The sequence below is a fragment of the Coenobita brevimanus genome, chromosome 101, assembly GCF_032717465.1.
Source record: "Coenobita brevimanus isolate Jiangsu-jjx chromosome 101, ASM3271746v2, whole genome shotgun sequence".
Lineage (NCBI taxonomy): Eukaryota > Metazoa > Arthropoda > Malacostraca > Decapoda > Coenobitidae > Coenobita > Coenobita brevimanus.
In genome coordinates, this window is record NC_137054.1 from 67,196,384 (window position 1) to 67,222,304 (window position 25,921).

The window sequence follows — 25,921 nt, forward strand, 5'->3', positions numbered from 1 at the left end:
GCAGTAAAAAATAATAAAACACACCATCATCATACTGGTGGAGTTAGAGTACCACTCTACTATGCCTACACAATGGAGGAAGGATCTTTCCAATTAAAGCAAAACAGAGGATAATACACTGAAAAGGTCATGCTGTAAGATGATAAAAATTACACACATGAACTGTGCTTCTCACAAACAAGTAACAATAAAATGCAAGCAAGCACAGATTATTGGCAACATACAATGAATTTATGTAGTTAAAATGAAAAAGCCTTTTAGCTTGGGTTGAGAAGCAGCCATATTGAAAGCAATGTGACACAGCCTATTAGTCTCAGTCACTCTGAATGACTTCTGGAACTGACTATCAGGCAACAAAGAGATAAAATATTTTTCTTCGTGATGAAATTCTGATGGTTTCAGAGCCTATAATCATCTACTATAAATCTCCATTACCAACTCAATCCAATGTAGTAGCCCCTACGTACTATCTACTTATTAAAAACTACTTCATACTGTACAATTATAGCCAGCAGATTTTTTTTGTTAAATGCAAGATACTATCCTATACTTGTGTGTACAGTGGGAAGTATGCTTGATTCTTTGCATTCCCATTTCACACAGTATGAATAACAGGGTTGTCATGATTTACATCAAGTGAATTAAAACAATTTAAATAAGTCATTTTTGAGACAAAAGTCATAAAAAAAAGAGCAAAATTTCATAATCAGTTTTATTTAGTTAATAACTTTGAAAACAAAAAAATGTCCAACACTAATATGCAATTACTGTATTTAATGAAGTAAGAAGAGTTCACTGTAACACAAAAAAATTGCAACTGCACACTTACTGGATGAAAAGCCCTTTCCTTGATTAAACAATTAAGAAATGTATCATTTACAATGAGAACAAAACAGCAGTACTACTGATTTAATGCCTATTCTTGCTTTTTGAAATCTTCAAGATTTCAACAGTGAATACTGTTTTATAATTTTAGCTTGAAAAATGAATGGGATGTTATACTAAAAAAAAAAAAAAAAAAAGATAATTTTGGCAATTCTTATTTAACCCATTAACTGCGCATGGCAGTTTTTTGGAGGTGTCCGTGGTGTGCAGACATAGGGGTAAAAATGAAATTTCCCAAAGGCCAAATTTTTTCTTAGGAATTGAGAGAACACATGCCAAAGCATATAGTAAAAAAAAATATTAGCTCAATATTTACCTTGGTAAAGCCATGGATGAACATCGAAGTGTCTGATTCCCTATTGGAATGTATGGTTTTCATTTTCTTTTTCAGTTTTGGTTTTGAAAGCTCAAACATGCTTGCATGGGTCGGCCTTGGTCACCATGGCACTATATTCAAAATTCACCTACGCAGCCAGGGATGTATTGAGCAGTCGCACTCGGAACAGCCCAGACTGTATAGAGCAGTTAACGGGTTAACTATTGCTCATCAAACCAGGAATCATCATCATCCCGGGGCTGGGCAAGCTGGTCCTGACATTTAAGGCGATAGTGACCAGCCTCACTCATCCCTGAGTGGCATTACGTAATAAACCCCAACCATCTCTCAGATATAAACCTGCACAGGTTCAATCCAACTGAAGTGCCTTAACTACCCACTAAATCATCAGGTGCCATAATTTGGTTATGTGGTTATCACCCAGCATACTGTAGTAAAATTACATCTTTTCAGCAGTAGTCATTAGAATGTAGTAATTACAGTACCGTAAAACACCGTAACATTGGACGTTTTGCGAAAAAATGTAATAATTGAAGTTTATTGGAAGAGAGTGCGATACTTGCAAAAAATATTGATATGGCTAGGTAGGGTAATCTTTAAAGATTATTATGTACAAGTCCTATTAAACTAGCTTGAATATGTGTGGGTGAAAAAAATTTATGAATCAAATGGTTAAAAAATCGACATTTTTTAACTCTGCAAAACTTTGTTCACACAGAATAAACAGTTTCAATTGTAAGAACGTAATTAGTACGATTATATATATGTGGAAAAGTGTTATAAGTTCTGGGCAGTAAACTATTTTAAAATATGTACATGCATCATCTTGCTATGACTGTTTTAATGAATATCTCTATTTTTCAAAAAAAAAAAAAAAAAAAAAAAAAAAAAAAAAAAAATCCTACATTCGGACAGACAAATTACTGGAAAAATACAGACAATAGGTGTGTGTGTGTGTGTGTGTGTGTGTGTGTGTGTGTTTTACAAGCACAGGCCTCATAGGAAAGTGTGTGTGTGTGTGTGTGTGTGTGTGTGTGTGTGTGTGTGTGTTTTACAAGCACAGGCCTCTTAGGGAAGTGAGTGTGTGTGTGTGTGTGTGTGTGTGTGTGTGTGTGTGTGTGTGTGTGTGTGTATAAGACTAAAGTGTGTAGCTCGTTAATACATTCCATGGTGCCTTCATAACATGTGCCTGTGTGTGTGTGTGTCTACTGATCTGTGTGCATGTTAGTGGGTGTGTGTGTGTCATTGGAACCAGTAAGAAGTGTTTAACATTATATTATGTTATTTCAGTATGCATTTGTTGAGTCAGCGAGGTAGGTACTTGATAATTAAGTGAAGTTTTGTTTAGGAAAAAGAGATCAGTTCCCCTTACAGTTCGGAAAATATGCAATGCATTTTATATAATTTTTTTGTCTGAAAAAGTTTCAGAAGAGTTCTTAGTTATTTTTATGGCCAGATTACCTCACTACAATGTGATATGATGCATCTTAATGTCATTTCAAATTATGAGCTCAAAAAAGAAGATATGTTTGGATATTTCCCTTTATATACGTATAACTTGGGCCACGAGTGCCCAGTATTTTTTTTGACATTTTTTAAAAAACATTAAAGTGTCCGAAGTTTGGCCAGTGTGTCCAGAGACAGGTGCTACTAACCATTCTCACGTTTAAAGGGCAAATACTTGGATGTCCGAAGTTTAGAAGAGCTGTCCGAAGTAAGGAAATTTGTTCCTAACTTCGGACGCTTGGGGGGGGGACGGACACACACACACACACACACACACACACACACACACACGAGTTTAGCGTGGTTAATTTTTTTTTATTATATAGATTCAGTAGGTACTGTCCCTGGCTACAACATGACACCAACAGGGATAAAATTGCACCATTTTACACAGAGTTATTCACTAAAACACATAAAAAATGTCCGAAGCTAGGGTGTTTTACGGTAATTCATTCTTCCTGCCAAACTGCCGTGAATTTTTCATCCTATTAAAGCAAATTTAATACATTTTAGATTTATCTGTCTTTACCTGACAACTATTCTGTACAGTGCTGTGGGACGTAACTTGAAATAGAACTTCATGGACTGGTTAATTTTCATGGTTTTCTAATGTACAGTACAAGTACCTGATTTATAATTTTGTGCATTTGTGGCTTAACAGGTTTATAATTTTTACCGAGCAAGGGCATGCTGTAGTAGGGCAATATGTTACCATATTAGTTATATAACAGGATTCACCAATCTACTCAATGCAGTTCAACACTTCTGATGAAATGGGACCAAAATATACTGCTACACAAAGAGCTAAATAATCAGAGTTTCCTAACCACAACACTAAAACAGAACCCCCCAAATAATGATTACAGTAAGGCACAAGGTTTTGCAGGATCCAAATTGGCGAAATCACACTTTAGTGGCAGCCACCAAATATTCCCGAGATTGCACATTCGCAAATAAAAAACACACTTTCGAGCCCTCCGTCAGGACAAGTTTCGGATTCTCGCCATGGCGATACCAGCGCCAACACTCAGTTTCGGCATGTTTCCCACACGTGTTCAGTGTGCCTGCAAGCTGAGTGTTACAATCTCATGTCCTTGATTAGTCATCACCATCATCTAGATCTCCTTTCCCACCCTAGGGCTGGGTGAGGAGTAGCAGTGTCCAGACAGCCTTGATTAGTAACTGACGGAAATATCTTGTACTTCAAGTGGTGCCAGAGGTGGACTGGGCGATAGTGGAAATGGTGTTGAAAGGTTTGAACCTGGGATAGCAGGAAGTAATGGGAAAGCCAAGCATGACCACTGCGAGGGGAGGAAAAAAACCCCCACAAGTATCATGACGAATTAAGAAATAAAATCATGGCAGAAATGGAGAAAGGTGCTTGTGACTCTGTTAATATCAACATTTCAGGTAACTTTAGGGCATATTTAAAGTAGGAAATACACTAGGGCTGAGTTTTCTAATGGGCCTGGTCCCTATTAACTTATTTCCCATAAGGTCAAAGCCCCAACTTTGGTGGCACATTTCACGGTCCCTACTGGCGCGAAACCTGGTTCCTTACTGTACTCATAATGAGGTTTCATAAACTAGTATCTTGCTAATGCCTTGTCCTGTCCAGTGAACTTCCCAACAGGATGGTTTAATAACTCATACCTTGTACTGTAAATATTATGGTACTAAATTATAAACAACAGGACTGAACTGCTCTACCCTAAGGTGCTGATGAAATGACTATCATAACTGTGTAATTATGAAAAGCTCCAGGCCTTTAGGCCTTTATTACACAAGAAAGCATCAATCTGTATGGCCTTTTTCATTATGCACTCTCATGATTGTTATTAACTTACTAGTCGCTTTTCTTGCTGCTGAATTTTACCTGCTAAATAAGACTGGGTATGGAAAAAAGGATGATTATAGGTTGTGATGGAATAGCTGATAAATGATTAGATACCTTAAAGAATGAAAGAAATATATACTTACACGACAGACATAATTGCTCTTGCCAACAGCAGCAGAGGGGGTAAACGTCTGTGATCTTTTGATAACGGAGATGCCAGGTTTAGGGTCAGCAGCCTCCAACCTAGGTGGGGCGAGGGAGGAGCGTGAACCGGCTAGGCTGGCAGACAGCGGCATGAACATGCACTCTGTGTTGGTCTCCTTGTCCGCCATCTCAATCAGCTCATCAGTAGAGTCGCCTTCAACAGCTGTGTCCTCCTGTGCAAGCGTGCAATGTTGCCACATGAGCACAACAACCATGCAGTGGTGCAGCCTCAGTGCTTACAAAGCTACCAGTACACAAACATCAAACAAAAATATATTCCTGGTACAATTCTGATGATTATAACTTAAAAAACTTTAACAATGAAAAGTGTAACACTGACTGCTGATACTCACCACATAAAAATACAAAGTTGGTGGGTCTAGAAATACAATAAGCTAATGAAAGCATGAGCACAAAAACATCAATAATGACAGGAAATCCATGCAAATACAGGTATAGTATAACAAATGGTTACTCATGACTTTCAAGCAAAATTTGGGTGGGCATAGCATCCAATGGCAAAACACACATTCCAGATAAAACATTAAATAGGTGAAGGGAAAAGTGATCTCCATAGATATCAATAACTATTATAAAGCTGACATGATAATCTCGCTGCAAACTCACAGCATTCTCTAGAGCTTCCTCCATAACCTCTTCCTGTGCCCCATGGGTCTCGTCCTCATCTTCATCTTCATCTTCCTCATCATCATCTGAATCTATTACATGCTCAAAGTCCTCTGAGGTGAGGGGTAGGTTGAGCCGTAATGCCTCAGGACCCAAATTGCGTGTCAGTGTTGAAGTCTGTGAGGAGATTATGGTAGATTCGTCGCTGCTCTCCTCCTGGATGAAACAAGAAAAAAACTCATTAGGAAATTTACTCCTATATTGTTCATGTATGTTCACCTAACTGTGTGGAATGTAAGAGAAGTTAGACATTAAAAGTAGTGAAAGTTTGTAAGGAAGTCAGACAAGTTTGTAAGGAAGTCAGACATGCTTTACTCATGGGTCTAAGTGCATGGGGCAATTCTTGATACCTGGTAAGCAATTTCTTACTCTACTTTTTTACATACAGTACGACAAAATCTTTAACAACAAGAGCACTGAGCTCTATCAAAGGTCTGACATCCTATGATCCCACATACATGCAAGTCCTCTGTCCTACAACTGCTGTACATCTGGAGACATCTTTACTATAGCAATCTTTATATCCATCTCCATTCTTGTAATGACCAGGGTGATGATTTACATCTTTTCTATTAGAGTTTTGGCAATACTGTTCTTGTTCATTCTGTTAAAACGACTACACTGGTGGGATTATATGAACTGAAGTCGTGTTATATGTCTGTTCAAAGATGGGAAAAAATAAAAATACTGTCCTGTACATAAACAGGATCTCATTTACTTTGTGGCAAAGCAACATGGTGGTGTACTACCTAGCCTTTTGGGTAAGTAAACATTCATTTTATGGGCAATAATCTTAACCACAGTATTCTCCCTAATCTTTCCTCCATAAATATAACGATGATGGTAAATATAAAACATACAGGCACTGAAGCAAATCACACATGCATCTTTGTGAGTTAGTATTTTTATTACTACCATTCTTTCTTCTAGGTCTGCCTTGTATAATGAAAGGATGAAAACACTTCCAGGTCACAACTGGCATATAAAGTCATGAACATCAACAATGGTCAAAAGCACTGACGTGCACCCAAGCACTCATAACACTACTGCCATGAGCTGTAGCTCTTGGACCTACCTTGAATAATCCTAGATGAAATATACTGGTAAGTAGAATTTTGTGAAGAGCAAAAAGAGGACAGAGAATAAATTGTTGTTATGCAGTGATGCATATAAATGCTACAAAACATGGGGTACACCTGAAATTATGAAGCATAGATAGATTCTGACCTTAACATTGGAGGTAGAGACGGACGAGCGTAGGGTGGAAGATTTGGAGGACTGGTCATCCCTGGTTAGGTTATCAGGCCGAAGGAGGGCAAAGTTGAGGATATTATACCACCGGGTCTGGGGAGTGTCGAGGCAGAAGTCTGCTAAGCTGATCTGTGCATATCCCTGGAAAAAGATGTCTGTTTCTAAAATCTGCTGTAGATTTCTAGCCACAACATTATCTTTCTTCTTTTTTAATAGTTATCACATGATGACCATATTCATGCTAATATATTTTTGTCACTGTCCCAGGTCAGGCTCAAATTCTCGTCTGAAGGCTTTGCACACCAAAGTCAATGTGCTGGGCCATTCCAGATCTACTTAATCTTTAAGTGTTAAACAAGCGTGAGTGTGGCGAGTCAAAAGTAGGAATGGTGAAGTGGGACTGTGCTGAAATACGGGTCATATATATATAGTTTAAATCAAACAAGGCATTGGGCATTCGTTATTTTTTCATTTTTTTTGCTCTTGCTTTTTACACTTATAAACTGAAGAACTTTAAATCACTGGAAACGGGGATAATTGCAGGAAGTCAGCTGGCCCATGCTAATCACCTCTTATAAGGATATAATCATATTACAGGTATGAGACATCGGTAGGAAAGAAGATTTTATTATGTAAATACTGTACATACAAAATGTTAGTGTAACCTGACTGTTTCTAACTTAGACCTAGAAATCTCCACGGCTGGATACCAAACAAATTTAAATCAGGGTTTTACTGTATATAAGTATGTACGTATGTTAGTGTGTGTGTGTGTGTGTGTGTGTGTATACAGTATGTATATATACCTACGGTGGAATTTCAAATTTCAATGGGCATATGTACCTAAAAATCACCACGAAATTCAAATCACCGAAATTTAAACTGAACTTCTTATGGGAAAAAATTAGTTTGGGTCCGGGGCCTCCGAACCAGACTACCTAAAATCATGATTTTTTGCCCACACCCCCTGTAAACTTTATGAACTATAATTGTGGTTAAGTAACTGTAGTTCTGCACTGTACTGCCACACTGTCAGCAAGTGTTTGCTTTGTGTATTTCTGCCCTTTCCTGTATTGCCATTTCTCCTTTGGCTGCGAAAATTTAGAGAAGCCAGGCTGCTCTCGTCCATTACCACTGCTACCTGAAGAACCACTCTTGCTTGACATCTTGAAACAGGTAAGTTGCAACAAAAATACAAAGAAAATACATACTACTAAATTGCAGTGAAATGCATGTCCACATGTGGAAGGTACAGGCTGAAAGTGCAGCACTTGGCTGTAGAGGGCTGGCTGCTGGCAGGACAGTTGCAAAATGGTCGCTGACAACAGAACATCGCCTTGCACATGGCTTGTTGTTGTTGGTGCCTACTCCTATCTGGGAGCTCTTGTCCTTAAACAACATGATTATTTCTTTCCCTCAGTCTCCACTGTTCATTTCTATTGTGCTCCTTATATTCATAATTACCGTACTTCTCTTCGTTTCAGTACTCTGCCTACTGTATTTGCTACCACTTGTAATTCATTTTATTTTAGTATTTCTACTATTGATTCTCTTCTTTTAATTTCTCTTGTTATATCTTTGAGTTATTAAAGTACTGATTAATAATAAGTATATTTATAGAATGACGGGGAATCGTCCAGGGTGCAAACTGTTCTGACGGGAAATCGTCCATGTTTTGATGGGGAATTATCTGACGGCGAATTGACTTGATGGTGGATTGTCTCGGAACCATATCATCGTATGCTTCATATACTGTATGAATAAATGATGCTGATTTTCATTCTCTTCTTGACACGTTACATACGATATTTGGTTAGGCTCATACTTTTTCTTATAATTTTCCTTCACTTCTAGCATTTTGGTTCACATAAAAAATATTGTCTTTGCTTGTTCTGGTTGGAGTCTGGCCCTGAGAGCACGTCACATACGATATTTAGGTAGGCTCATACTTTTCCTTATAATTTTCCTTCATTTTTAGCTTTTTGGTTCGCATCAAAAATATTATCTTTGCTTGTTTTGGTTGGAGTCTGGCCCTGACAGCATCGAAATACGCGACTTTGCATCTAAAAGTAAAGCAGGCAGACAACTCCAAAATGCATCGAAATTTGATTCATCAAATTCTAAACTGTCGAAATCTGAGATTCCACTGTATGTATACTGTATACATATATATATATATATATATATATATATATATATATATATATATATATAAAATGTGTGTGTATAACCATTCATCATCCAATCCTATGTTGCCTCATAAGGAGCTTCTGTAGAAGCCAGGGGCTAGGCAAGTTGGTCCTGACATTTAAGATGAGAGTGACTAGCCTCACTCATCCCTGAGTGGCATTATGTGAGCAATAAACCCCAATCACCCCTTGGATATAAACCTGCTTGAGCTAAATCTGATTGGAGCGCCTTAATTACTCACTAAACCACTAGGCGCCATAATTTGGTTATATGGTTACAACCCAGTGTAGTAGTGTAAATGGTTTCCTGGTCTATATATCTATATATATATATATATTGTATTAATATATATATATATATATATATATATATATATATATATATATATATATTTTACATATACATGTATAAAATCCATCAATCAATAGCTGCAGATTATATATTGTACAGATTACGAATAATAAATGCCTTTGTGGCCAAACTGTGGTTAAAACACTTACCACACATTCCTCATCAAATGTTTCGTTGGTGTCGCTTACAGCCCAAACATTCACTTGTAAGGTTTTAGATGGCAGCTTCCGTGGTGCCACAGGAAAAGAAAAAGTTTCTCCAAAGGTGGGTCTCTCCGTGTTACTGTCGAGGTGTGTACAACATGTGAATGTTGCAGCACCAGCAGGAAAAAGCTGCACTTTTATGCACCTGTAACATGATAAACAGTTACTGCTTGTACAGGATATGATGGCAATGTACTTCAAAAAGCAATAAACTGTCAACTCTTTACAAAGAGTATTAACACATTAATCACTAGATGGACATGATGGTGATCAGCATCAAAGAGATTCCAATAATTCAAAAGGTTTAGTCCAGATCAGATGTGTTTAGTTAATCATGTTATGTACATTATTAAAAGAATATGTTAACACTCTGACTTCATGAACAGTAACCTACCAGTCTTTTTTATGGTTATTGCATAAGAATACAGTACCCAACTTAGGCCTACATAAATTCTGTACTAGAATTTTGTATTTTTGGAATATCAGTTTACCAAACTTGCTCTTTTAACAAGTCTTTTCAAAAGAAAATTATCCATATTTAAACACTACAGTTTCTGGTGTAAAATACTAAAAATTCTCTCTCTTCACTGGAACAGAGTAGTGAGTATAGTACTGTACTGTACTCTGTTTAGTGGTGATTTTTATGAGCGTTTTAATCAGCTTTCACTGTTTAACACGACTAAGACCTGATGAATCCATTCCATTAATTACATTGGCAGTAAGTCCTTTTCCGGTGTGACAACTGAAATAATTTTTTACATTGTTTGATAAAATCTTCACTGTACAGCTGGATGGAATAAAGCCAGCAAGAATATAAACCCTGCTCCTACAATACATTCATACAAATCCTAGCTGACACTTACACTTTACATCCTTCCTCTGTATTGAGCACCGATAGGTTCCTTGCCCGCTCAACTCCAACATTAAGCAAGCTCTCTTGTCTACTATACCTGCAATAATAAAAATACAAAGTCAGTACAACTAACATTTAGTGCTTGTACTTATCATTATAATGAGTAATTATGGAAACAGTGTGACAGTTGATCCTTCACATATGCAAGATTACATTACAGATTTTACCATGAATGTTGAAAAACCAATAATAATTATTCCTCTCCCCCCCAAAAGTCCAGGCAGCTACAGTTTAACTATGTGGTTGTCTAAGAACCCTTTGCAACACCCAAAAAACATAAAAAATTACTGATCAACACACCTTATTACATATTATTCAGTACTGTAATAAATTGGAAATTTTCACTTATGACTGTTGATGATGTGCTAAGAGAGGCAGCAGTCTGACGTGGATGCAAAGGAAACAATAGTGCCAGGGTGGTATCTAGTGATTTTGTTTTAAACCAGTGAATTCAGCCTACTATACAGCACAGGGCCAAATTGATTGGTCTGAATATTACCACTGTAACTTGCCTTTTGATATTAATAACTGCTCCTTCCCAGAAAACATAAGCCACGGTGAATTTTAATGACTGCATGATGGTCGACTCAGAACAGACAAAACCTAGCACCATTAAATACTGTACATACACAGAACATAATGGGCGTAAGTTTATTAAATAACAGGTGTGGATGTATGCTCATATAATGAAGGCAGGCTAAACTCACCAAAACAAAGAGCCAAAACCATAAAGGAATGAATCAGATCACATCAGTGTAAACAACAGCTGTGCCAATTATTTTCATGCACAAAGTTTTGCAATGCAAACCTTACTAACTTTATTCATGGTGAATATTTTTCTACAGCAAGGTATACAATTTTTGGTTTTTGCCTAACTTCAACTTGTCACTTTGACTTTTTATTTTCCTTGTTTTCCTTTTATGAACATACTATGATAAAGTACAACTATTCAGCTTCAAAATAACACCACAACCAGCATCCTATCATAAAAAGTGCAATTACACTGACCAATCGAAGAAAAACATCGCAAAGCGAATATGCGGCCGACTAAAATAAAATTCTGCATCTCTTTCCTTTTGCTTTACTGCACAATGAAATGAAAGTATTACCATAATCTATATATCACTGTAAAGGTAATTTATTGTATTTTTGCATGGTTTTAACCAAATTTACATATCTTTACTCGTTTTTTTTTGCCGAATATTTTTCTACGGCAAGATATAAAATTATTGCTTTTTGCCTAACTTCAACTCGTCATTTTGAAATCTTATTTTCTTTGTTCTCCTTTTTTGAACATACTACAATAAAGTACAACTATTCAGCTTTAAAATGACACCAAAACCAACATTCTATCATGAAAAGTGTATTTAAACAGAGTGATCAAAGTAAAATATCGGGCCGCGAAGATGCGGGTCAGCGTGAGTGGCTGATTCTAGCACAGACATAATCAGCCCTGGCCAGAAACCTGATAGGGTTAAGTGATCGTAACAGGCGATATGAATGGTAGAGTAGGCACTGGTCCTGGTCCTGAGGATGACATAATGGGTTGTAATGCAGCACCATGAGAAAATGATAATGGGGGCAACTGAAGGACATGTGTCAGGAAAGGAGGTTGTGCATTTGTAACTCGTATTTCAAATACAAAGATGCACATACTGTATATATAAATGGTATAGAGGGAACTCTCTCAGTACACTCTCTGGTCCTGAGGATGACATAACGGGTTGTATTGAGATGGCATGGTCATGTGGAGAGAATGGATAACAATGGAGTGGTGAAAGAGGTATATCTGAGTGAATCTGAAGGAGGGAAGAGGAAAGGTAGGCCAAGGAGAAAGTGGAGGGCTATGGTGGATGCGTGTGTGGGGAAGAGAGGTATGGAAGTTGGTGTGGCTAGGGGGACTGACAAGAGATCGAGCTGGCTGGCTGAATGTTGTGGGAAGAAGTGCATCATCAGGGATTTAGCACCCATTTTTAACGTGACAGCATCTGGCCTGACTCTATTGGATACGTTTACGTGAAGCAACAGAATGTGGTGAATGTTCTTGGCGTATCAGATACAGCCAAGATTCCAGGAGCTTGGATGATGAGTGAATGGAGGCGTGGCCCATTGGACTGAGTAAACTTGGGCTGTTTGGATGTACTACTTCTCATCCTGCCTTGGTATGGGAAAGGAGGTCAGGAAGACGATGATGATGATGATGATGATGATGACAGAAGGAACGGGGATCATGCTGAAAGAAGCCTGGATTACATGCTCGCAGAGATGTTGATGCTGGGAATGGTTGCTGATATGAGGTCCGTGAGAGGACGATGTGAAGGTCTGTCGGATCATATGCCTGTGGTACGGTATGCAAGATCAATCTGAGATGAGGGAGGTGGACCAAGAGAGAGAGGAGTAGTCAAGGAGAATGACAGAAAGTCATGAAGCTGAGGATCAAAGAAATGGACAGGATACGAAATAATGCAATTAGTTAAAAGATGAGGAGTGAGGAAGTCTGTGGACACTACATTCAAAAAAAGAGTACTGAGATGGTATGGTCATGTGGAGAGAATGGATAACAACAGAGTGGCGAAAAAGGTATATCTGGGCGAATTTGAAGGCAGAAGGAGACGAGGTAGGCCAAGAAGAAGGTATAGGGATATGGTGGATGAGTGTGAGAGAAAGAGAGGTATATATGGAAGTCGATGAGGCTAGGGAACTGACAAGAGATTGAGCTGGCTGGATGAATGTTGTGAGATGACGTGCATGATCAGGGATTTGGTAACCCTTTTTAACGTGACAGTGTCTGGACTGACTCTATCGGATATGTTTAGGCCTATGTGAAGCTACAGAATGTGATGAAAGTTTCTGGTATATCAGATACAGCCAGGATTCCGAGGGCTTGAATGATGCGTGAATGGAAGCGTGGCCCATTGGACTGGCAAATATGGGCTGTCTGGATGTTGCTACTTCTCACCCTGCCCGAGGGTGGGAAAGGGGGTCCGGATGGTGATGATGACGATGGTGATATATATCTGTACAGTACACATAATGTACATATACTGCATGTAAACAATTAGTACTTACCTAATCTTGATTTGCACCTGGGGTGTCTCTGGAGGTGAGGCAGAGCCTTTGGGGTAAGCTTCATACACTCCTGAGTCACCAGCAACCGATTCATCACTGACTGCTGCTGACATTGTCCGTACATTGCAGTCTTCACTCCCAACAGCACCTCCCTCTTCCTCCTCATCGGCCATCTCATATAATACATCACTGTCCTCACTCATGCGTCCTAGCAATACCGGCACCCCACTCACACCAGTGTTTGTCACATTAAAATCAAATTCGGTAATTTCTTTAACTTGTTTATTTCCAAGCAAAGTGGATTCCAATTGTTTTCCTGTTAGTTTAGATGCCAGTGAGGTCGAAGTACTGAAACCTCCTGCCTCAGTAGTGGACGGACTCAAACACAGTTCTACTAAGCGGTCTTGCACTGAACTAAGATCAACATTAGCTAGTGGTCCATTAACCGTGGCACTTGCATCCCCTGAACTAAATTTTTGTGAGCCTAAAGGTTCCAAACCTGAGAGTGCTTCACAGGCAGAGGTAGGTGGAGAAAGAGATGAAAGTGAGCTGCGTGGGGACAAGGATAGCATTGACTGAGATAACACTGCGGAGTTGCCACTACTTTCCTCTAGGGATCTTAGCTTTTCAGCATACTGACGATCAGCCTCTGAGTTTGACTTTAATAATCTTTCAACCCGTCTTTGCAGTTCAGTCATATTAAGGGCAACATGTTCACTAGAGGAATATTGTTGTCCACCATATATATCTGTGAAGGACAAGCTGGAGAGTGACCCTTTACTTGAGGTGGAAAGGGAGCCCAAAGATGACGAGGACGACACAGAAAGTGTGGAGGCTGAAAGTGAACGTAGTTGTGCCTCAAGGCTGACCATGATGCGCACAGTGTCTCGTAAGCGACATAACAGATCTTGTCGTTGTTCTTGAAGTCCCAGCCGCTCTGCTACTGCCTTGTTGCTCACCTCCAGTGCTTTTGCCAGGTCACATTCCAACTCACTTATCTTCTCATCCAGCTGTAAAGATACAGAAACCAGTTAAAGAGGCCTAAATAGCATTTATAATATAAGATGGAATGCAATAAAGGTCAGCAAAACTACTGTATATAGCAAAGTATTTAGTGCTAAAATTAGGTTTTTGTTTAGATACTATTTCTCTTAAAACTTATTTGGATTTATTGTGCTATACATCACAGCTTCAATTTTCATACAACTAATTTATAAACACACTCTGCAATGACAAGACAGGGATACAACAGTACCGGTATGAAATAACATGACAAAATTCAATAATACCTCCCATCCCACATCACATCGTTTCGTTTCGTTTTCGTTTCGTTTTTAAAGGCTCCAACATGCTTGCATGTGTCGGCCTTGGTCACCTAATGGTGGCTCTCCACGCTGCAAGATCCATTGCAGCCTCCCTGTTCAGTCCCTTAACCCTAAGGTCACACTTAATGGCCTCGTCCCATGTCTTTCTCGGTCTACCCCTCATAACCCCACCCCCAATATTAACACTTCTCACCTTCCTCACCCAATTATCATCCCCCATCCTCTCCACATGCCCAAACCACCTCAATCTACCTCTCCTCATCACAACACCAATACACTCCAGTCCCATCCTACCTCTCAACTCTTCCATTGTAAACCCAGCCCCTCCAGGCCTTGGACGCAGGGACGCACTGCACATCCACCCAATCATTGTCATTTCTGTACGTCTGAGCCGGCGAATATCTTCCTCCTTCACTGCCCAGGTCTCACTGCCATACAGCATTACACTCCTAACACATGCTGCATACAAAGACCCCTTAGCACGTAGGGAGAACCCTCCCAATGTCAGGAGAGGCAAGAGCTCCCTGAACTTCTTCCAACCACTCCTCACCCTAGCCACAGAGCTAGCTCCAGCCCCACCTCCAGCACACAACATGTCTCCCAAATAACAAAACTCTTCCACACACTCAAGAGATTCACCAGCAAGTTCAATCCTTTCGTTTTCGTCGTTCGTTTTCGTTTTCGTTTTTAAAGGCTCCAACATGCTTGCATGTGTCGGCCTTGGTCACCTAATGGCGGCTCTCCACGCTGCACGATCCATTGCAGCCTCCCTGTTCAGTCCCTTAACCCTAAGGTCACACTTAATGACCTCGTCCCATGTCTTTCTCGGTCTACCCCTCACAACCCCACCCCCAATATTAACACTTCTCACCTTCCTCACCCAATTATCATCCCCCATCCTCTCCACATGTCCAAACCACCTCAATCTACCTCTCCTCATCACAACACCAATACACTCCAGTTCCATCCTACCTCTCAACTCTTCCATTGTAAACCCAACCCCTCCAGGCCTTGGACGCAGGGACGCACTGCACATCCACCTAATCATTGTCATTTCAGTACGTCTGAGCCGGCGAATGTCTTCCTCCTTCACTGCCCAGGTCTCACTACCATACAGCATTACACTCCTAACACATGCTGCATACAAAGACCCCTTAGCACGTAGGGAGAGCCCTCTCAATGTCAGGAGAGGCAAGAGCTCCCTGAACTTCTTCCAACCACTTCTCACCCTAGCCACAGAGCTAGCTCCAGCCCCACCTCCAGCACACAACATGTCTCCCAAATAACAAAACTCTTCCACACACTCAAGAGATTCACCAGCAAGTTCAATCCTTTCACGTCTGACGATCTCCACCTGCTCACCCCGGCACGCCGTACACATAAAATCAGCATTATCTCGCAGTCTACCTCTGATACCACTACATCTCTTATGCACCCATTTATCACACACACTGCACAAGATGGAATTACTTCCCACGCCCTTGTGGCAAACTGCACATGGCCACTCTCCCTCGTCTTTGACAGTACCGCCACCAACCCTAGATATCATCAATTTTGTTTTATCTGCCTTTACCCTTAAACCCTTTTGCCCCATACCATCTCTCCACTTCCTAAACCTTTCCTCCGCCTCCCTTTCATTCTCTGCAATCAACACCAAATCATCAGCATACAACAACTCCCACGGGAGTCCGTTTCTAAAGTCACGTGAAAGGGCTTCAAGTACCATGATAAACAACACGGGACTCAAGACTGACCCCTGATGCACACCAACATTCACGGAAAACTCATCACTCAAATCTCCATTCACTCTCACCTGGGTGTGAGCACCCACATACATGGCCATAACCACCCTAACCAGCCACTCCTCCAAGCCAAGCTTTCTCATTGCCCACTTCACCACCTCTCTAGGGACCCTGTCAAAGGCCTTTTCCAAATCAACAAAAACAAAATAAAGATCCCTTCTCCTACCAATATATTTTTCCTGAAGCTGTCGAACAATGAATATGGCATCAGTGGTCCCCCTACCTGGCATAAACCCAAACTGCATCTCATCAATATTCACTCTTTCTCTAATCATACCTTCTAAAACTCTCTCCATTACCTTCATTATCTGATCTAAAAGCTTTATACCTCTATAATTTCCTCTTTCCAGGGCATCACCCTTCCCTTTATACACATTTACAATTACACTCTTCAGCCAATCATCTGGGACAACACACTCATAAATAATCCTGTTTATCAGGTCAGTGACTAAACTCACCCCTATATCGCCTGAGGCCTTCAACATTTCGGCAGTCAACCCAGACACACCTGCTGCCTTCCCCACCCTCATCCTGCCTATTGCCTCATTCACAGTAGCAGTATCAATCAAAGGCCAAGGGCCAGACACTGGATCTGCTGGCTCCAAACCTTCCCTGTCCCAGTCAAACTCCTCATTCAACAACCGGTTATAATGCTCTCTCCATGCATCTTTAATATCCTCACTGTTCACCACTACCCTTCCTTCATCATTCTTCACACACTGCTCACCTATGATATCCCGATTATCCCTCTTCATCTGACCTGCCACCCTAAATATATTTTTCCTTTCCCCATGATTTAGGTTATCAAGTAATTGTCTCTGTGACTCAGACTTTGCCCTGTATACCTCTCTCCTAGCCCTACGCTTGGCAGCCAAATATTCCTCTTTGCTACCACCCTTCTTCCATTCCCGGAAAAGCCTTCTTTTCTCCTTAATTGCAGCTTCTACACCCTCATCCCACCACCAAGTTACTTTATGTCTTGGTGGTCCTCTTGTCCAGCCGCATGTTACATCAGTAACTCTCAAGAAATTGTTCTTGAGGGCTCTGTACTGTTCATTAACGCCTCTGTCTACAGCTCCCTGTTCAGCCACCACTCTCCTCAACTCGCTATAGAAGGCATCCCTTACTACTTGGTTTTTCAGCTTCCATATTTTCCTCCTAGGTACATAAGTCCTCTTTTTCATCACTTGTTCTTTAAGCACCATATCACAAATCAATAGTTTGTGCTGCTGCACACACTCCTCACTTCCTATAACTTTAACATCCCTCACTAACCTCCTATCGGCCCTCCTAACCAGAAAATAATCTATCTGACTGCTATTTCCCCAGACTCATACGTAATTAACCTACTGTCTCTTTTCCTAAAATATGTGTTGCACACAATCATGTCCGTTGCCTCCCCAAACTCGAGTATCCTTTCCCCTTCTGCATTCCTTAGACCATATGCACATCCCCCATGCACTCCTTCATAACCCTGTGCTGCTTCACCTACATGACCATTTAAGTCCCCTCCCAAAATCACTATCTCATCATCCCGCATACCACCCACTACACGTATTAAATCATCCCAGAATCTATCTTTCTCTGATTCATCCAATCCTGCCTGGGGAGCATATGCCGATATAATCACAGCTATCTTTCTTCCCAACATGGCCCACAGTACTGGTAAGTAAAGTCAAGCTCACAGCACTATACCTGTATTGGGTCATGAGAATATGCACGTCCACTCCTGTACTCTCGCAGCAAATGTTCCTTCTCCTGGATTAACATGACACGATCCCGGTCAACCTGCAGGTCCTCTGGTGACAATCTTTCCTCCAGTTCAGCCAGGTCATGTTGAAGGCCCTTCAGGGTTCCCTTGGCAGAGTCGTACTCCAATTTCAATCTCGTCAATTCAGCCAAACGAGCCCCCAGAGGCATTCCCTGATTATCATAAAAACACAAAGTAAGTAAAAACAAACTATAACCAGACATGCAGACATCCCCCATTTAGCATATGGGATGCAGTGTTGAGAGGTCAATTATCAACATGGTTTCAAAGAAAAGACAAAAATACACAAAACTGACTGAGAAAACTGAAACTGCAACCTAGTGACTGTTAAAATGAACACTCTGACAGCCAAGAGGACATATGTGCAAAGTAGGTGCAACTTTAAAACTACACTAATAAGAGCTTCATCACTGCTACATAAGTAGAAAGATACCAGTATTCATATTAATATCCAGATCTGTATAATCAATCTAAAGAAAGCTAAACAGTTGTAAAAGAAATACACGTTCAAAACAGCATTATACTGAACTGTTTAAACTGACAGAACATGTAAATATTTGGATGCTACACACCTCACCACAAAAATCTGTCTGAGATGCTGTGCTATGTTTTTCAGATGATTTTTCAATATTGGCTTCTATTGCTTGAGTGGTTTCCACAGAGATGATATCATCACGTAGAACATTGAGTGATTTTATAAGTTCTGCTTTCTCTTTCTCACCAGCTCTTAAAGACTCTTCTATATTTCTAAGTTCTGCAACAATAGCCTGTGCCTCTTCCACACTGTAACCTGTTGTCAGACCACTCAGCTTCTCTTGAACTCTGCAAAGCAAAATGGGGTTAACTATTACGTATGAAATCAAGAATGACAGAGGCATTAACTATAGTATTACCTGGGAATTTGTCCATAGCACCAATGATAAAATGATGTCCAAACAACCTAATTATGGCTTGGTTTATCTTTTACACCATATCAAAAAAAATTGTGTTGCTCTTAATTTCACTATCACAACTATGATACGGTATTCAATTACTTCGCAATACTTCAAGCTTTCTAGAAGAGCAAACCACCACATTATGTTTCAGTTCTTTGATCCCAATTACCCACACACACATCTCACTGCCAACAACTCTTGTCATTTATCCAATCCTCCAAATACTGTAACTTAAGTATCGTACCCAATGAAAACTGCAATCAACCTCTTTCACCCAAGATCACTCTCTGATGCTGACACGGTTTAAAACAGGAACTGCAACTTAAACCATAGCAAACTCCCTTGTATCTCTCACTGCATAACCTTGGCATGTGTCATTGTCCACCACAGCAAATGGGGGCCAATTTAAAAAATTCCCAGGAAGCCCAAAACTTGAAATATGCGCAATTCAACATAGGTCCTGCCACCCAAACACTGCCTTAAGTCTAGTCACCAAAACACTGCTTTTGATGTTGCCATATCTAACAATTTTCTTTCAAATTTGTTACCTGTGTGTCCCTACTTTTAGTTTTCATGTTTAATATTAAATATGTATATTCCTCCTCTTCAATACATCATAATCTTATTTGCTTGTGTATGTATATTCCTCCTCTTCAATACATCATAATCTCATTTCCTTGTGTATGTATATTCCTGCTCTTCCTCATAATCTTATTTCCTTGTGTATCTTGTTCCAAAATGGATGACAATACTATGTGTTGGTCCTCCCCTCCCCCACGGCTACAGCTCTGCCTCTCCCTCCAGTCCATGATTGCCTTCTGTTGACATGTTTCAATAGCACCTCCACCTGCCACATGCACCAGGAATGTCCTATCCCTCGAAAAAGGAGCGGTAGATTATCGGATTATCAGAAACATCGACAAATGATGGAGCATGAGTCAGGCAAAGGCAAAGGTGTAGCGCAATACTGTCTTCTATGTCAATGAACCACACAGGATTTCTCTGGCTACTCTTTGGTGAGTTTATCCCCCTTAACATCTTAAGTTTTATTTCAGTCATGCATGCCTCACAAGTCTCTCTCCTCACACTTGGTTTGGTCTGCCTAGACTTGTTAACCTGTCTCACTCTGCTTAGCTCTGCCTCTGGGTGTCAGGTGTACAGTATTATGTACTGTTAAGCACAGGATAAAAAACTAGGTGATATTACTGATCTCTCTCTCTCTCTCTATGTACAGGCATAGGGCCTACCCTGGTTTAACGATGCAATTGGTTAAGTAAAATCCCATTGCCAGGCGAAGTACTGTATCTCGGAGCAGATTTAACACATAATGTACAGGGATACGTTTTTGTGCCTTGAGTTTCCCCCCCAACCAAGTCCTAAAGCCACACAAATGAGTCCAAAAAAAAGTTTAAAACCAATCTAAATGGCCTACCAGCTGAAAACGAAGCTAACCTAAGCCTAAAACCAGTGCCCATTTCACTTGCACCCCGTCAAGGTCACTGGAGAATGCGATCTCCAACTTGTATTCAAACTCAATGGAGAGGAAGCAGCAGCATTGTATAACATCCCACCACCAGAAGGTCCCAGGAAAATCAAATAAACATCTGTTAAGCATAATAATAATGTATGAATGATGCAGAATTGCTCAAGGTACGATCTGTTGTGACAGAGAATCGCTGATGTTTTGACGGGGAATTCTCTTGGCGGAGAATGCGACTGATGACGCGATCGGGAAAGCCTTTTTCAACAGCCCCTTTTTATGTCATTTTTGTCACTGTTCTTGTTGCTGAGCTAATAAATATTTTCTTCTATATTTTTTTCCAACATTTATTTAGAAATTCCTGTGTATTTTCAATGCATTTTCCCTTGAACAGCCCAAATGTAAACACATGATTTATCGATCAATGATGCCACCAGGATACCCTGTTCAAAAGCCCTTCTTTATGTCATTTTAGCTACTGTTGTGGTTGCTAAGCTCCTTTACTTTCTTCTCTTATCTTCCAACACTTTTTTAGAAATTCCTCTGTATTTTCAAAGCATTTTCCCCTGAACAGACCAAATGTAAACACAATTTATCAATGGCACAGAATGCAAGAAATAGGCCTATGTGCTCTGTAAGGTTTTCATAATTATTAATATTCATTTCAAATTATTATTATGTATTCCATGATAGGTTAGATGACACTTCAATGGTCAAACACAAAATATTTTTTGCTTCAATGGTCAAACACAAAATATTTTTTGCTTCAATGGTCAAACACAAAATATTTTTTGCTGAGTCACTTAGTTGTCCACACTGTTTTGTACTTCATCTGATGGGTGAGAATCCATACCCCAAATGACAGTGTTCACTCCAGCTATGACTAAAACACATTAAACTAAGTCTAAAAACAGTTTATAAAATCAACCTAAACACAAAATTTAAGTCTAAAATATAAAAATCATAAAAAAAATAAAATAAACACCCATTGCAAAACCAGGGCTAGGCCTACGACAGGTGGGGTAGGGTGGTATATTTCTACCTCCATCACTATTCTGGGGTATCGTAACTTGGGGTTTGCCTGCATACAAACCTAAGAGCATGCGAAACATTGTTAGTCGCATCAACTAAATATATATATATATATATACATCAACTGAAAAAAATATTTACAGTAAACCTTGCTATAATGAACCACGAAATGGCAGATACTAGGTTTAATGAATGCCACGAAGCCCATCAAACCTTTGTCAGTTATAATGAACTAAGGTTGCTAAATGGGGCATAATGGGTTGTAATACATGTGTTTCCTATCCTTTTTACTCCAGCATCCCCTGCAATTGCCCTCTCCCCATCGTGATTGTTGAGATGTAATAACAGACTATAGTAATACTGTATTAGTCATGAAAAAAGGTTACAATAAGGATGTGAAATAAGCAACAAGAGGGTGAAATTATGGGTGAAGTTTGTGTAAAATGGATAAAGTTTACATTTTTAGCACTAGAATATGCAGCTGTACTCATTTATTTTCATACGAGCTTGAAATCCCACCTCAGGGGGAAGACCCTCGGATATACTGAACCATCTGCTGTAATGAACCTGACTTTCCCCCAAATAGCCCATTATAATGAGGGTCTACTGTACAATACACTTGACATATGAATGGACCTGACTTTCTACAACAAAAATGGAGACATTTAACCCTCCAGTTTGAAGTTGACAATACAGCACATTTCAATTAATGTCCTCTTCATGATGAAGTCAAATACTGCAGCAGAACTAAGTTTCATAAGCTAATATTTTTAATATTTGTTCTCCACAAACAAATTTGCATACATTTTACTGTATAGCTGTCACCAAAGTAATGATGAAGTGTGTACATGATTGTGACAACAGCATAAAAGTTTTGTTGCTGGGAAAATGTGAACATGTGGCAACATTTACTCAGGTGAGTGCCACCAGTTTAACACAAATGTACTGCCATGGACAATGCTACTCCTAACCCTGCCGTAGAGTGGGAAAGGAGGTCCAGATGAGATGATGATGATGATGATGATACACCCTTGTTCAAAAATTCAATGTCACTACCAGCTGGGTATATGACTGGGGTTACATAAACTGTTTTTTGTCATAACAATATGAATTACAAAAGATACAGCAATAGAAGAAGACAGAATATTCTGTTGTTTTGGGACGCACAGAAAATGAAAGATAGTGCTCAATGCTGGGAGGAAATTGTTGGTTAACTTTTACCTGTGGTTGTAAACAAGCATTTACTGGCAGACTGGCACTATGCACATCCTCACTAAACAGTCACCCATTACACTGCCCCACTGACTGCTAAACATATATGGTAATTCTCAATCATCCATCGTTGCAATATCCGGCCAAACACAATATCCGCTGCAGCTGGCTTGGCAATATCTGGCACTGAAACAGAACGTAACTGGTGGTTCAGCACAATATCCGGGTTTGAGATGTAACAACCAGTTCGTAAACGGTAGCTAACCAGCGCTGTATTACTGCACAATATCATTATTTTATTGTATTTTAAGCTTAATTTTCATCTTTTACTCATGGGAAAGTTTTAAGGACAGAGATTCGAGATGGATAGTAATGGAATATCCAGCTCAATGCTGAATATTGAGCCAATGGGAGGTACTATGCAATAACTGGTGTTTTGCTTTAACTGGCACAGGGCTTGGCTGAATTACACTGGATAATTAGTTTACTGTATCTGTTTATCATCATCACGTATGTCAGGGCATTAGTGAAATGTGTTAATGTAAAGGTGTGTGTGTGTTTTTTTATGTAAAACATGTTTAGTGGCACTATGATGCCAGACTGGCTGGCTCCTGTCTCTGGTTGGTTCCAGCTCTTTCACTAGGACAATAACATTTTCATCATCATTCGGACCTCCTTTCTCACCCTAGGGCAGGGTAAGGAGTAGCAACATCCAGACAGCCTAAGTCTGCCCAGTCCAATGGGCTGTGCCTTCATTCACTCATCATTCAAGCACCCGGAATCCTGGCTCTATCTGACACGCCAAAAAATTCACCACATTCTGTAGCTTCACATATACCTATCTGATAAGAGTCAATTCGAAAACGCTGCCATCCATCGTCCAATCCTACATTGCCCCATGAGGAGCGTAGGAGCCCGGGGCTAGGCAGTTGGTCCCGACATTTAAGATGAAAACGCTGCCATGTTAAAAAAAAAGATGCCAAGTCCCTGGTTATGCCCTTCTTTGCACAAAAATCATCCAGCAAGCTCCATCTCGTCAGTCCCTTAGCCTCATGAACTTCCATACCGGTACCTCTCTTCCTCACACACTCATCCACCATATCTCTCCACCTTCTTCTTGGCCTATCTCGCCTCCTCCCTCCTTCAAATTCGCTCAACTATATCTTTTCATTACTCTATTGTCATCCATTTTCTCCACATGACCAAACTATCTCAGTACATTCTCACTGATTCTGGTGTCCATAGATTTCCTCACTCCACACCTTTCACAAATCACATTATTCCGTATCCTATCCACTCTCTGTACTCCACGTACATTCCACAGCAGTCCCATCTCCACTGCTTTCACTCTTGACTTTTCATTTTATGACACACCATAGTCTCACATCCGTATGTTAAAGTCGACACTAATGCTCCTTCATGTTATCTTTATACAGCTGCAACACTCAAGCCTCTGTTTCTTATCAAGGCCTTCATAGCACCAGTTACTTTCCTTCCCTGTATCACTCTACTTTCCACTTTTTTTTGCAATTTTCCTCTCTTTTCTATCACTGCACCCAGGTATTTGAACTCTCTCATCAATTCCAGTCTCACTCCATTCACTATTATATCACACTAAGGGTCATCTTCTCTCTCAATAACCATCACTTTATTCTTTTCTACAATTACTCTCACAGCACAACGCTCACAGACATCTACAAAACTCTCCACTAGTATACCAAGCTCCTGTCTGGCATTTGCAAGTAGAATTGCATCATCAGCATACAACAAATCTGAGGTATTCCATAAATCACCCCTCATTACCAATGCCATCCCTCTCTCCATTACTTGTGTTTTTAATTCTCTCATCACCCCATCCATATACTGTATAATTACTGAACAACCATGGGGACATCACATAACCTTGCTGCATGCCCAGATTGATCGTGAACCAATCTCTTAGTCGTCCCCTTACCCTCACACATGCCACACTACCATCATAAAAACTCTTGACAGCACCTAGCAGCTTACCATCTACACCGTATATGTGCAAAACCTTCCAAAATCCTTCTGTCTACTTTGTTATATGCTTTTCCAGATCAATAAATGCCATAAACACCTATTTCTTCTCACAAGCCATCTCCACTATCTGTCTTACTGCAAATATTTGATCCACACATCCTCTGCCCCTCCTAAAGCCACCCTGTTTGTCACTTACCAGGACTTCTGATACCTCTTACTTCCTCTATAATAACTGTTTCATATAACTTCTCTACCACAATGAATAGACTAATGCCATGATAATTCTTGCATTCACTTCACTCACCTTTATTTTTGTACAAGGGTACAATAACAGCCTTTATCCACTCTACTGGCACAGTTTCACCCATCCATGCCTTCTTACATATGAGGCGTCTAGTGGCAGAGTCACGTACGTGCCAAAAATGGCCAATGGTGAGTTATTCCCACCAATATGTGGGTGAAGCCTTCTAGATCCTCCCTGTATAAAGCTACATACAAAAAGGACCCTTATGGCTAGCTGGCAGATGGGCAAGCATTGCGTGTTTTTGGCCTTGAAAACCCATGGAGGAAGTCTGCTCCCACATGGCAGAGGGACGTACGGGCCACGAGCGGCTAGCCATTAGGAGGCCGTGTCTCAGTACTAGCCCTTAGCCTCAGCCAGTCTCCCACCAGTGTCCCCTTAAACCTCACACGAGGTTGATAGGCTGCACTGTCCTCAGCCCATTTTGAGTGCTTTGAGTGCTTTTAATTAAAAATTTACAATACAATAATTAATCAAAAATCAAGAAATTGCATTAGTAATATAAAACTTTCACACTTTATTAATTTTTATGTTTATTTTTATTTGGATCACATAATTATAACCCATGTTAATATTTTGTGTATGACCCCCAACAGGGGGTGTGTGTTTGTTTTGTTTTGGTTTGTTAT

At 40.0% G+C, this 25,921-nt stretch overlaps 1 protein-coding gene across 1 annotated transcript in view; it reads right to left on the minus strand.

Moving 5' to 3' along the window:
* Positions 1 to 25,921, minus strand: part of kibra (WW and C2 domain containing protein kibra) — a 53,628-nt gene that overhangs the window by 16,102 nt on the left and 11,605 nt on the right. The window contains exons 5-12 of the mRNA XM_080284378.1: positions 18,904 to 19,153; positions 18,256 to 18,483; positions 13,434 to 14,443; positions 10,315 to 10,401; positions 9,398 to 9,596; positions 6,684 to 6,848; positions 5,397 to 5,612; positions 4,709 to 4,942 (exon numbers count right to left, since the gene is read on the minus strand). Of these exons, the coding sequence (XP_080140504.1) occupies positions 4,709 to 4,942; positions 5,397 to 5,612; positions 6,684 to 6,848; positions 9,398 to 9,596; positions 10,315 to 10,401; positions 13,434 to 14,443; positions 18,256 to 18,483; positions 18,904 to 19,153 (2,389 nt within the window). The remainder of the gene's footprint in view (positions 1 to 4,708; positions 4,943 to 5,396; positions 5,613 to 6,683; positions 6,849 to 9,397; positions 9,597 to 10,314; positions 10,402 to 13,433; positions 14,444 to 18,255; positions 18,484 to 18,903; positions 19,154 to 25,921) is intronic.